The sequence below is a fragment of the Rhinoraja longicauda genome, chromosome 20 (assembly GCF_053455715.1).
Source record: "Rhinoraja longicauda isolate Sanriku21f chromosome 20, sRhiLon1.1, whole genome shotgun sequence".
Taxonomy (NCBI): Eukaryota; Metazoa; Chordata; class Chondrichthyes; order Rajiformes; family Arhynchobatidae; genus Rhinoraja; species Rhinoraja longicauda.
In genome coordinates, this window is record NC_135972.1 from 12,994,171 (window position 1) to 13,008,302 (window position 14,132).

Here is a 14,132-nt window from a genome sequence, read left to right on the forward strand (position 1 = left end):
TCCACTCAGTGGCCCATAACTAATGTAAACATTTTGACTTCAATACATTAGTTTTCTCTCTGTAGTTCATGGAAACTAATTATATGGTCTCCCTGCATGGAACAAGTCAAATTATCAAGTACCGAGAGCCCCAGTCATGTTCTGTATCTGTGCAGTCCAGTTAGATATTTACTAAGCTAATGTACTGCCCTTGTCTTGGGAAAAGAATTCCTTACAATTCAATCAATTTGTGTTAAGCAATTACCCTAAGGTGCCAGAAGCAACAATACTAACCGTACACAGTTGTCTTTCAGTTTAAACATTTGAGTCAAGAGTCAAGAAAGAGTCAAGAGTGTTTGTCATATGTAGCACTTATTAATATCAAAATAATTGTTTCATGAAAACAAATTTCCTTTAGAGGATCCTGACATAACTCATCTTCATGATTCAATAAAACTAATTACTAGAACATGGGGAACATAGTGTCAGAGAATCTGATCATGGGACACGTTTAAAAGGACACAAAGTGCTGGAGTAACTCAGCAGAGCAGGCAGCAACCCTGGAGAACATAGATAGACAACGTTTTGGGTCAACACCCTTCTTTAATTCCCTCAGGCACTTCAACCTCACCCCCTCTTGAACCCTCTGCTCATTTAGCAGCAATAATCTTTTTTGCAGCATCTGCAGTTCTTTGTTTCGACGTGGGATATGCTTCTTACTTTTAGGGAGAAACATACCCGTAAACTGTTCCTTGTGACGACTCGCTTCAGATTGTATTTAGTAATATTAAGCAGAAGTTAAAGAATTAATCACTACACGTGTCTGTCCTAATTTTACAATTTATTGTGAACACATGGATTTCCTTCCGACCTTATGTCCCACCAAATGATGTCTCAGTTTGATTGGACAATACCACTCAAGGGAAATAGTACCAGACAAAATATCCCAGAGGGAAAATAGCCTGTCAAAAAGGCAGTCCACGTAGTAAAAACGGCATGCAACTTGGTGGGGTCGTTTACAGCCCATAATGAATAAAACACTTTGATCAAGTAAAATGTTAGCAGCATCTTTATTTATAAAAGTCAGATGCATAAAGATTAAATTTCAATGTTCATACACAAAGCAAGCTTCATGAGATCAAAACTGAAACACTAATCTTCAAATTCTAATCCTCAAATCTCTTTCAGCTCCTTTTTCTGCAAATTCAGCCACCTAAAATTGGTGTTTTCTTGTATTATTCAACGCAGACTATCATGTAGTTGTCTTAATCTTTTTGCACCAATTAGAAATTTTATCTGAAGATCTTAAGCAGCAAAACAAAAAATCAACACACTAAACTGCATAGTCTATTTAGGAGTATGTACTTTCGATATAAATTACGGCTCAATTTTATATGCCAACGATTTTGAGAATCTGCATACCTACCACGTTCTCTCACTACATTCATTTACTTGCAATATCTGGGTTGTGAGCAAATTTAAATTATTACAGCCATGTTTCTAACAATATTTCTGCTACACGATTAATCATGTTTTTAATTAAAATGCCATGTGTACGTGAATTTACTAAAATCAATATTGCTGAGGTGAGAAGAATAATAAAACAAGAGCAGGAAGAGGCAACTTGACCTCTGTAGCCTGGACTGTCATTCGACATGATCATGGCTGATCCTCTTCTTTGCCATTTCCCCACAGCTCTCAATTCCACGATCATCACAAGATGTATCTGCGTTTTCCTTTGATACCCCATTGCTGTAGACAATTCCAGAGATTCACCACCATTTGTAAGATTATGAAAGAGGGTTATAATTTTGTTAAATGTGACGTGATTCAAGGCTAAATGGCTACATGTAACTTTTCCCATGATTACAAGATTATGCAAATGTATGAATGCAGCAATTTGATAGCAAACCAGGCACATATGATTTAAAACACAGAACTACTCACCTTGGGGCTTTTAGGATTTCTTGCCGTTTGAATTAAAAAATCTTCACCCATTCTTTCCCTATAATTGAGAACATCATTAGTCACAGTAAGAAACACCTGAACAGCGATATAAATGTCAATTCCAAAAAAACTCTACAACCTGTGTCACTGACATTCAGGGATAGACGTTGAGGGCTGAGCTGAGTGACAGTGGAGAATTATTCAAAGAAAATCCTAGAATATCCAAACTTACTTCAGTATTTTTTCCCACGGCTCACTCTCATAAAACGCATGGCTCCAGCCCATTTTCATAGTTCCCACTATTACGTTCTGTTTAAATACATCGGTCCCTAATTTTCGGTACATTTCCTCACAATCGTCCAATGGAATCTGGAAAAATCCCAACATGAATGCTAGTATGGCACCTGCAAATGAAAATCACAAATCAGCTTCATTAAACCACATGTATCCAATAGCTCAATCACAGATTTTGGCCTAATAAAAGTTAAATCTGGAAAACAAATTGACCTGTACAAGGTAAGTGTGCATATACATATATATGCATAATACACATTATAGATGCAAAATATACTCGTGTGTGTGCTCATGTACGCACCGGTGTGCTCGTGCACACTCGTGTGCCCAAGTAATATGTAGCTATGTATATATACATAGTATATGCATATGTGTATAATATGTAGCGCACCCAGAAACTAGTCCAGCGAATCTCAGTTGCATATTATCTGTGCTAAATATACTTGTGAGCTTGCTGACAACTTGCAGCCTCCTACGATGGTGATTAGCTCTCCCAAACAACTCTGCAGGAAAGTACGCATCAGAGAAAATAAAACAGAGAAACATAGAAAATAGGTGCAGGAGTAGGCCATTCGGCCCTTCGAGACAGCACCACCATTCAATATGATCATGGCTGATCATCCAAAATCAATACCCTGTTCTAGCTTTTTCCCCATATCCCTTGATTCCCTTAGCCCTGAGAGCTAAATCTAACTCTCTCAATAATTGGCCAATCCAGTGAATTGGCCTCCACTGCCTTCTGTGGCAGAGAATTGCACAGATTTACAACTCTCCGGGTGAAAAGGTTTTTCCTCATCTCAGTCCAAAATGGCCTACCCCTTATTCCTAAACTGTGACTCCTGGTTCTGGACTTCCCCAACATCGGGAACATTTTTCCTGCATCTCCCCTGTCCAATCCTCTAAGAATTTTATATGTTTCTATAAGATCCCCTCTCATCCTTCTAAATTCCAGCGAATACAAGCCCAGTCGCCCCATTCTTTCATCATATGTCAGTCCCGCCATCCTGGGAATTAACCTGGTGAACCTATGCTGCACTCCCTCAATAGCAATAATGTCCTTCCTCAAATTAGGAGACCAAAATTGCACACAATACTCCAGGTGCAGTCTCACCAAGGCCCTGTACAACTGCAGTAGGACCTCCTTGTTCCTAAACTCAAATCCTCTCGCAATGAAGGCCAACATGCCATTGGCTTTCTTCACTGCCTGCTGTAGCTGCATGCTTACTTTCAGTGACAGAAAACAGACTGGAAATTCCTTGCATCCAAACATATTTTTGCATATGCTACCAACAGGCATTGTTGTCATGGGCTCACTACATGGCCATTCAGTAGCACTATTCTCCTCCACATGCTGTGGACACTGGGCTAGAGATTCAACTGGAAAGGAGGCAAATAAATCAGAGCAAAGGTTGGTATTGGCTATCAGTGATGGCCGGGGGAAGGTATGGGGGGAAGGGGAGTGTGCAAAATCCACAACCACTGCTTCGGGAGAGTAGGCGAGGGTTGAATCCTGTGGGGACTGCTCAGTCGTGAGATATTACTATATAATTAAATTCAAGATGCATTTTGCATATGCACCATTCATCTGTGGTGGTGCGAGTCTGACAGAAACATGGTGTGAAGCATAGACTGTGGTTTTTGTATCAAGTGACATTATTAAGCCAAAGATTTTTGTTAAACTGGAAAAGTGTTAATGGATATGGAACAAAGACTGGCAAATAGAACTTAGGTAGTTGAACATGAAGAGGTAGCCGAGGAATCATTTCAGACAAAATAATTGGGAAGAACAATGATACAATTGAATACAAAAAAAAGAGTAATTTTTCACACAGAAGAGACAGGAAACATTTTCTGTGAGTGGTGCTGTAATAACTGATGAAACTAAAAGAAGCTCAAGAGTCTGTGGACAATGCTCAGCATATTTAACATCAATGATCCATAATGGAATAATGGGATACATAGAAAAGAATAATAGGATTGAGGAGATTCAGCATGGATTTACAAAAAGAAATAGTGTTTCATTAATCTTTCAGATTGTGATTCGCTGAATAGAATGGAGAAATGAGCAGATGTGATGTTTTTTAGATTTTCAGAAGGATTTTAAGAAGGTCACACACAAGAGGTTGATCCATAGGTTAGAGCAAATTGAAAACACCATACAGGATAGATTGAGAACTGCTTATCCGATAGATAAGCCTTGCCTGAACAAGGAACAGGAATGATGTTGGTACCTGCTCTACCATGACAGGCCCTACTGCTTAAGACTCTCTTATCTCCATCAACCCAGCCGAACACATCAACATTTACAGATGAACTGCAACAATGTCGAAATTCTTGTACATCGCAAAAGCAGCTCTTGTCAGACCTCTTCAGTCTCAACTCTCGACCTATTGCAGCCAAAAAGTGTCCATCTCTTATGACTGGTTTGAACTTGGCCATAATTTGGACCTGCAAAGAAATTCTTTAGTTCTCTACCAAGTAGAACCACATCCGAGGAGAATAAACAGGAGATCAAGAGGCTAATTAAATGCAAACAGCGGACATTTATGGATTGAACAATCCACCATTCCTCCAAATCAGCTCTATAGGCACATGAAGGCAGAGGTCCAGCAGAAACAAACAATCTGCAGAACAGACAGTGATGAAGAGAGTGCAAGAGACAATGCAACACGCTGACAATCATGACATGTGCAGGTACTTCTGCACTGTAAAAAATATCTATGGCCCAATCACCAAAGGCCCTATTCCGAGGATCGCTTGGAACTGGGGTGCTCAGGGTGATAGAGAGAGGCATCACTGGAAGGAAAGTTCAAAAATGTCCTCCTTCACTAACATTTGTCCCGGATACAAATTCCATTACTCCATCGCACAGAAACAATTTTGAGCTTGCCTTGCTGCTACTCCTGTCAGTCAAGAAGTCGAAAAGACCATATTTTGTGAGCACAACCTCACTCTTTCTCCTCGTGGCAAATCAGCCAACCCAGGAACTAGTCCAGTGAATCTTAGTTGCACACTATCTGTGGCAAATATACTTATTTTTGGGGACAAAATGCTAGAGTAACTCAGCGGGACAGGCAGCATCTCTGGATAGAAGGAATGGGTGACGTTTCGGGTTGAGACCAGTCATCCATTCATTCTATCCAGAGATGCTGCCTGAAGTGCTGAGTTATTCCAGCATTTTGTGTCTATCTCTGGTTTAAACCAGCATCTGCAGTTCCTTCCCACTTATTTTTGGGTATGAAGACCAAATATATATGCAATATTCCGAGTCCATTCTCACCAAGATCCCACATAATTGCAGCAGGACATCTTTATTCTGTCCTCAAGTTATCTTTAATAAAGGCTAACATTCCTTCTATAATCTTATTTACTTGCTATGTACTGCATGTTAGTTTTCAGTGCACGATAGTTAACTGCTTCTCTTTCCACAAATGCTGCCTGATCTGCTGGGTGACTCCAGTATTTTCTTTTTTTTACGCCTGTGTACAAGCCAAATCATCCTCACAACTGAAGCGCTCAAATCATTCATGATCTAGTGGAATGGACAAGCATACCTATGTGGGAGGATACTGGAAGATACAGGGAATCCCACACGTTCACAGAGAGAAGATGCAAACTCCACAAAGACAGCACCGAGTGACAGAATTGGTCACTGGTGCTGTGGGGCTGCAGTTGTACCAGTTGCAAGACCTGGTAATGAGGGCCAGGAGACTCCACTGGGACACTGAGTTCCACAGACAGCTATGTTACAAAGAGGCCCATGCTGGACTGAGGCAAGCCCGCCCAGAAGGCAAAGGTTCGAATGATATGGGTTACGGGCAAATGTGACTAGTGTACAAGGGCATGGACGAGTTGGGCCGAGGTCCTGGTTCAGTGCTGCAAGACTCGGACTCCATGTCAAGCTGCCTATTTTGTGATAAGATCCCTAATTCCCAGCACCCCATCACAAGATATGCTCCAAGTTGGAGAACTCCTGTTCTTATCTCGAAAATGCCATAACCATAGGCCCTAGAGACTTCAGATTACAGTATCATCCAACAAGTACCATCTTGGGCAATGCAGCAATATCTCAATACTGCACTGAAACATTGGCCTAAGCCACGTGCTCATGTCACTGGACTGGGGAATTAACCCAAAACCTTCTCATAAAACCAATCAAGTCACAGCTGGTAATCCACAGAGTGTCTTTGACGCGTACAAAACATTTAGATAAGGGAATAATGTTTAGGGTGAGGGAATAATGTTTAGAATCTTCTCTTTCAACCTGCCAGTCAGCACAGGGCCAGAATAACAGATACTGAAAGATTTGCAAGCTTGTGACAGATGCAAGTTTACTTAGACTTCAAAAACAATGTTTGAGTCTTGTCCTACGAGTAATGGTGATAAGGATATTTAAAGTTAATTGAGTATTTTAAATTTATCTAACTGAATCATGAAATGTTAGCTGTGGTGGTCCACCGACATGCTTTCTCATATCCTGCTGCCTATCACATTTGTAAATTATATAACAGCATTATTACATTTCTTAATGGCACCAATCTCTGATTTAAAATTTATCTAACTGAATCATGAAATGTTAGCTGTGGTGGTCCACCGACATGCTTTCTCATATCCTGCTGCCTATCACATTTGTAAATTATATAACAGCATTATTACATTTCTTAATGGCACCAATCTCTGATTTAAAAAATGATTACAATGCAGAATATTATGAAAATGCAAGATAACAAGGATAAATATGGAGTTGTGCAACTGGAGAAAGAAGTTGTAAATATGTGTAAAAATTTGAACGGTCATCCCTTTCAATATTTTGTCACTGCCCTGAACTAGGGATAAAGAATGAAGCTCTCATCTGCCTGACAAATGAATGGGTATAAATGTCAACCAGGGTTTTGTCCGTTATTAACAGTTTCAAATGCATCCAGTTGGCATTTTAACCAATTGAGATATTGGAGAAGGATTTTATTGGTTGAAAGAGAAGATTCTAAACATTATTCCCGCACCCTAAACATTATTCCCTTATCTAAATGTTTTTCCCTTATTATATATCTATACTAAACATTATTCCCTTATCGTGTATCTACTCACTGTAAATGGATCGATTGTAATCATGTATGGTCTTTCTGCTGACTGGTTAGACACAACAAAAGCTTTTCACTGTACCTCTGTACATGTGACAATAAACAAAACTGAGCTGCTCAGCATGAGGGGCACATACAGAATTATACTTTCCCCCAAACTGTCACGTGTGCAATATAGAACACCGAACAGTACAGCACAGGAAACAGGCCCTTCAGCCCACCATGTCCATGCCATACATATTACCAAGTTAAACTATTCTCCCCCGCCTGCATGCGATCCATATCCTCCATTCCCTGCATATCAATGTGCCTATCTAAAAGCCTCTAAAATGCCACTAACATGTCTGCCTCAAGCACCACTCCAGGCACCTGTCACTCTGTGTAAAAACCATGCCCCGCACATCTCCTTTACACTTCGCCCTTCTCACCTGAGAGAGAAACATGATATCATTCTGATATGAAGATTATTCAGGTAAGGTCAAGTCAAGGTGCACAGTTGCGTTACCCAAAGACTGAAAATAATTACTTTAACAGTGACTTGTTACAACAGCAGGCCAACAAAGATTAAACGATGAACTTAGCAACAAAATTAAATATTTGGAATAATAATCTTAGAAGTGACCCAAGGCTGAATGCGCAATATTATTTACGTTTACCCACGGAGCCGAAGCATAGTGGTGCAATGGTAGAGTTGCTGCCTTACAGCACCAGAGACCCGGTCCTGTTTACTGGTGCTGTCTTTACGGAGTTTGTTCGTTCTCCCTGTGAGCGCGTGGGTTTTCTCCGGATGCTCCGGTTTCCTCCCACACTCAAGACGTACAGGTTTGTAGGTTAATTGGCTTTGGCAAATTTGTAAAATTGTATAGGTTATTGTAGGTGTGATCACTGGAGGGCACGGACTCAGTGGGCCAAAGGGCCTGTTTCCGCGCTGTAACTCTAAAGTGTGGTCCATCGATACAGGTCTTCAATGTGTTACAGATCTCAAAATGTTTTTATGAGCCCCAGCCTCGCTGTTAATCTCTACAGTAGTGGCTCTGTAAAGCAAGCTCACAGAATCACCTGATGGGAAATTGATGAATAATTCTGAAGTAGTGCTGGATCAATAACTTCTGGTAGGTGGGTGGACAGAGGTTTATAGACACGGCTTTTTGACCCCAAACTCAATGACCCAAAGTAAAAGATAAAACTATCAAATATGAGAGACATTTGTAAAAGCTGGTACAGGCACTGGTTTGGATTAAGCTGGCATGATGTGTCACAGCATTTGCCAAAGGACTCCTACCTGCAGAAAGGGAGATGGTCATATCATCATTCTGGACAGGATTAAAACTCTGGTCTCAATCTAACATGTGAAAACTCAGTGTACCTAAATCACTACTTTGGGAAACATGGGCAAAACACAAAGTGCGAGAGGAATTCAGTGGGTCAGGCAGCATTTGCAGAGGAGAATGGTCAGATGACGTTTCAGGTCAGGGTGGTTCTTCAGAATGATTGTGGTATGGGGGAGCAAGCTGGAAAAGAGAGGTGTGGGCGGGACAAAGCCTGGCAACTGATAGGTGAAAGATTAGTAGATGCTGAAAGTAAGAAAAATATTATCAATTTTCATCTCAATAAATTAGCTTCCACAGAGCAATTACTTTGTTGATTGTCGAGTCAGTACTATCCGTGATGTACTGGTGCACAGCCTATCTCTTATTTTCTCATTTCACTCATTCATAGCACAAAACTATTCCTTTATCATTATTGAAACAAAGAAATGCAGTGCTGGTTTATACCAAAGATAGACACAAAGTGCTGGAGTAACTCAGCGAGTCAGGCAGCATTTTCGGAGAGAAAGGGTAGGTGAAGTTTGGGTCGAGACCCTTCTTCAGACTGAAAGAAGGGTCCTAACCTGAAAAGTCACCTAGCCTTTTACTCCAGAGATCTGCCTGACGAGCTGAGTTACTCCAGCACTTTGTGTCTATCCCTTATAATTGTGCTGGACAAGTGTGAACTGTTAACAACCAGTGCCCTCTGCTGGTTAGTTAGCATGAAGGTTACACAATGCTCTATCCTTGCTAAAATGCAAGTAGGCATCTCATCCAGGGGGGCAAGAAAGGAGGTTTTTTAAGTATATCACTGTGCATGTAAAAATCAATTCTTCAAATCTGACATATATGAAATGCTCGAAAGTTCGAATTTAGTAGAGAAACAACACGGTTTAAAATTATCCAGAGTTTTATAACTTATAAATTATAGTTTAATAACAAGCTTAATATGACAAATCGTTGGTCTTAGAGAGAGCTTAAGTTATCATCCAAATTCTTAAGGCATATCTCTGCAGGTGCAGTTCAAAACTAAGTGTGCATCAGTATTGAGGATAAAAAGACTACGATGATATCATCAACTTCATCCCTCATAATTACCTCTTCAGTCATTATGAAAATGATATTAGCTAATGTATTAAATTATAAGTAATTGAAAGGGTGCTGGAATGTATCACCTCAGCACACACTAGCTACAGCAGATCTCGCCAAGGTTTGGAATCTGGAACTGTTACTTTAGACTTTAGAGATACAGCGCAGAAACAGGCCCTTTGGCCCAACGAGTCCACACCCACCATCGATCGCCCCTTAACCTACACATCTGTACGTCTTTGAAGAGTGGGGGGAAGCCGGAGCACCCAAAGAAAACCCATGTAGTCACAGCGAGAATGGACAAACTCTGTACAGACAGCGCCCATAATCAGGATTGCACCCGGGTCTCTGGCGCTGCAAGATAGCAGGTCTACCACTGCACACTGTATCAATACTCAGAGAGATGGCAAAACTGCTTCAAGCCATGAAGAATAAATGGCATAGCACTATCACCAGACCAACAATTACAAGTCCAAATTGTTCAAAACCAAATTTAGGATCAATACCAGTAATTTTTACTCCACAAAGAAAACTCAATAGAACGTCGTTTTAGGCGTAATTGTGGAAGTAAATTCCGTGAAACTAAAATCGTACAAGGAACAGATTTATAACTGGAACAATGGACTGAACAGATGTCTTCATATCTATGAACACCAACTCAAGATTCGATTCTCACATGCAACTTACCTGTGCTAACCCCACAGATGTAGTCAAAGAGTTGAAAGACCTGTTTTCCGGTCAATTCTTCAAGTTTACGGAGGGTCTGAAGAGCAATCAGTCCCCTACAACAAATAAAACAATCCTTCAAAGAATCATGTACAAGTTCATGAATTTTGCATAAAGACAAAAACTAATCAAACTTCTAAATTAGGCAGTGCCCTGAATCAAAATTGCTAAAATCAAAATTATATTTTATTTATTGGAACTAAACATTGACATTTAATAGAACATACAACATAGAAACAGGCCATTCAGCCCACAATGCATGTGCTGAACATGATGTCTACATTTTAAAAACCACGATTGTATTTGCCTCCACCATCGCCCCTGCCAGCGTGTTTCATGCGCCCACCATTCTCCATGTAAAAAATCGCCATTTACTTCTCCTTTAAACTTTGTCCCTCTCACCTTAAAGCTGCAGCCTCTAGCCATTGACATTTCCACCCTGGGAAAAGACTGTTGACTCTATCTATGGACAGGCACTTGGATAGGAAAGGTTTAGAGGGATATGGGCCAAATGCAGGCAGGTGAGACTTGTGTAGATGGTACATCTTGTTCACATGAGCAAGTTGGGCTGAGGGGCCTGTTTCTGTGCTGTATGATTCTCCGTATATAGACTGGGAATCACATTCTGTTAAAGGGCTGGATGGTTTGGAGTTTGTAAAATGTGTGCAGGATAGTTTTTTTGCAGCAATACATAGAGGTGCCTACCAGAGAAGGGGCAGTGTTGGACCTCCTGTTAGGAAATGAGACGGGTCAGGTGACGGAGGTATGTGTTGAGGAGCACTTTGGGTCTAGTGATCACAATGCCATTAGTTTCAATATCATTATGGAGAAGGTCAAATCTGGACCAAGGGTTGAGATTTTGGATTGGAGAAAGGCTAATTTTGAGGAGATGAGAAAGGATTTAAAAGGAGTGAAATGGAACTTTTTGTTTTATGAAAAGGATATAATAGAGAAATGGAGGATATTTAAAGGTGACATTTTGAGAGTACAGAGTCTTTATGTCCCTGTTCGGTGGAAAGGAAAGAATAATAATTTGAAAGAGCCGTGGTTTTCCAGGGAAATTGGACAGTTGGTTCGGAAAAAGAGGGAGATATACAATAAATATAAGCGGCAGGGAGTAAATAAGGTTCTTGAGGAATATAAAGAATGTAAAAGGAATCTTAAGAAGGAAATTAGAAAAGCGAAAAAAAGATATGAGGCTGCTTTGGCAAGTAATGTAAAAGTAAACCCCAAGGGGTTCTGCAGATATGTCAATAGCAAAAGGATAGTGAGGGATAAAATCGGTCCATTAGAGAGTCAGAGTGGACAGCTATGTGCTGAGCCGGAAGAAATGGGGGAGATATTAAACAATTTCTTTTCTTCGGTATTCACCGAGGAGAAGGATATTATTATGTGAGGTAAGCGAAACAAGTAGAGTAGTGATGGAAATTATGAGGATTAAAGAAGAGGAGGTATGGACACTTTTGAAAAATATAAAAGTGGATAAGTCTCCAGGTCCTGATAGGATATTCCCTAGGACATTGAGGGAAGTTAGTGCAGAAATAGCAGGGGCTATGTCGGAAATATTTCAAACGTCATTAGAAACGGGGATGGTGCCGGAAGATTGGCGCATTGCGCATGTTGTGCCTTTGTTTAAAAAAGGTTCTAAAAGTAAACCTAGCAATTATAGACCTTGTAGTGGCCTGGCGGAGGCCAGAGAAAAGTCAAGACGCCAGGCAGTTTTAAGTAAGGTTCTTTATTAGGCTGTGAGCTCCTGCCCACAGCGTAGTCCACCTAGGGATGAGCCACGCCTCCCCACGGGCTGGCTTTTAACCCCTTACGCCTGTCCGTCACATAACGAGGGGGCTGACCCAAGGAGTGGCCTGATCCACCACAGGACCCCCCCCCCCCCCCCCCAAGAACCGGAGGTACAAAACGGACAGGAGGGCGCACGAGGCGACCAGCCCGGGTGCGCACCATGACCGGCGCAGGGACCGGCGACTGACCAACAGGTGGAGGGGTCGTAGCAGACACTGGCGGGGGTAACGTGGACGGGGGGCGACCGCGCGGGCGGGGCTGCGCAACCGGCACCGGCCGATCAATGTCCACGTGTGCCGGGTTCAGCCGTGCGACCGAAACAGTCTCTCTGCGACCCCCCATGTCCAGAACGAATGTGGCCGAGCCGTGTTGCAGGACCCGGAAGGGGCCCTCGTACGGCGGCTGGAGAGGTAATCGGTGTGCGTCCCTGCGCAGGAACACAAACTGGCAGTCCTCCAGAGCGGCAGGGACGTGTGGCTGGAAGGTCCCATGACGTGACGTGGGCACAGGTGCCAGCCTGCCCACCGTCTGCCGAAGACGTTGCAGGGCGTCAGAAGGCTGCTCCACTCGACCCTGCGCCGGTGGGATGAACTCCCCGGGAACCGTCAAGGGGGCCCCGTACACCAACTCGGCGGAGGAGGAGGCCAAGTCCTCCTTGGGTGCGGTGCGGATCCCCAGCAAAACCCACGGCAGGGCGTCCACCCAGTCTGGGCCCGTGAGCCGAGCCTTCAGGGCAGCCTTCAGCTGGCGGTGAAAGCGTTCCACCAACCCGTTCGACTGTGGATGGTACGCCGTAGTGTGGTGTAGGCGGACACCTAAGAGTCTTGCCATGGCCGACCACAGTTCCGAAGTGAACTGTGGCTCCCGGTCGGATGTAATGTCCAGTGGCACCCCGAACCGGGCGATCCAGTGCGCCGCCAAGGCCCGCGCGCAGGTGGCCGTCGAGGTGTCCGCCAGCGGAATGGCTTCCGGCCACCGCGTGAAGCGATCGACCACAGTGAAGAGGTGGGTCATGCCCCGGGACGGCGGCAGCGGCCCCACGATGTCCACATGAATGTGGTCGAAGCGCTGCCGAGGAACACGAAACTCCTGCAGAGGCGCACGCACGTGTCGCTGGATTTTTGCAGTTTGGCACGGGGTGCAGGTGCGTGCCCAGTGTGCGACCTGCTTACGCAGCCCGTGCCACATGAAACGGGAGGCTACGAGGGCCACCGTCGCCCGAATGGAGGGGTGAGACAGCGCGTGGAGCACCTCGAATACCCTGCGACGCCAGACGACAGGGACGATGGGCCGCGGCAGGCCAGTGGAGGTGTCGCACAACAGCGTTGTATCCCCGGGGCCACAGACAATGTCCTCCAGCTGCAGGCCGGACACGGCTGTACGATAGGTGGCCATCTCCTCGTCCCCCAGCTGTGCGGCTGCTAGGGCGGAATAGTCGATCCCCCCGGCCATTTGTAAGACGGCGTGGATCGCGGGTCTAGACAGGTGGTGTACTCCGACACATACGCCAATTGTCTTTGTTGCCGCACAGACCACGGATCCGAAACCTTGGCGAAAGCAAAGGTGAGTGGCTTGTGGTCTGTGAACGCGGTGAAGGGTCTCCCCTCCAGGAAGTACCGAAAGTGGCGTACCGCGAGGTAAAGGGCGAGGAGCTCCCGGTCGATCGCGCTGTAATGCCGTTGGGCCCCGCTGAGGTGCCTGCTAAAGAAGGCGAGTGGCCGCCAACACCCGTCGATGTGCTGCTCTAGCACCGCCCCGACCGCCACCTCAGAAGCGTCCACGGTCAGGGCGGTTGGGGCATCCTCCTTAGGATGGACGAGCATCGTGGCCCTGGCCAGGGCCTCCTTAGCGTGCTCAAACGCCGCACCTGCTTCGTCGTCCCACTCGACCTCCTTGCGGCGACCAGCCATGA

General features: G+C 43.9%; 1 protein-coding gene across 2 annotated transcripts in view; it reads right to left on the reverse strand.

Annotated features, from left to right (window-relative positions):
* pnpla8 (patatin-like phospholipase domain containing 8) overlaps positions 1 to 14,132 on the reverse strand; it is a 64,149-nt gene that overhangs the window by 17,995 nt on the left and 32,022 nt on the right. For both annotated transcript variants that reach the window (XM_078416968.1, XM_078416969.1), the window contains exons 5-7: positions 10,385 to 10,479; positions 2,159 to 2,330; positions 1,927 to 1,984 (exon numbers count right to left, since the gene is read on the reverse strand). In XM_078416968.1, coding sequence (XP_078273094.1) covers positions 1,927 to 1,984; positions 2,159 to 2,330; positions 10,385 to 10,479 — 325 coding nt within the window. The remainder of the gene's footprint in view (positions 1 to 1,926; positions 1,985 to 2,158; positions 2,331 to 10,384; positions 10,480 to 14,132) is intronic.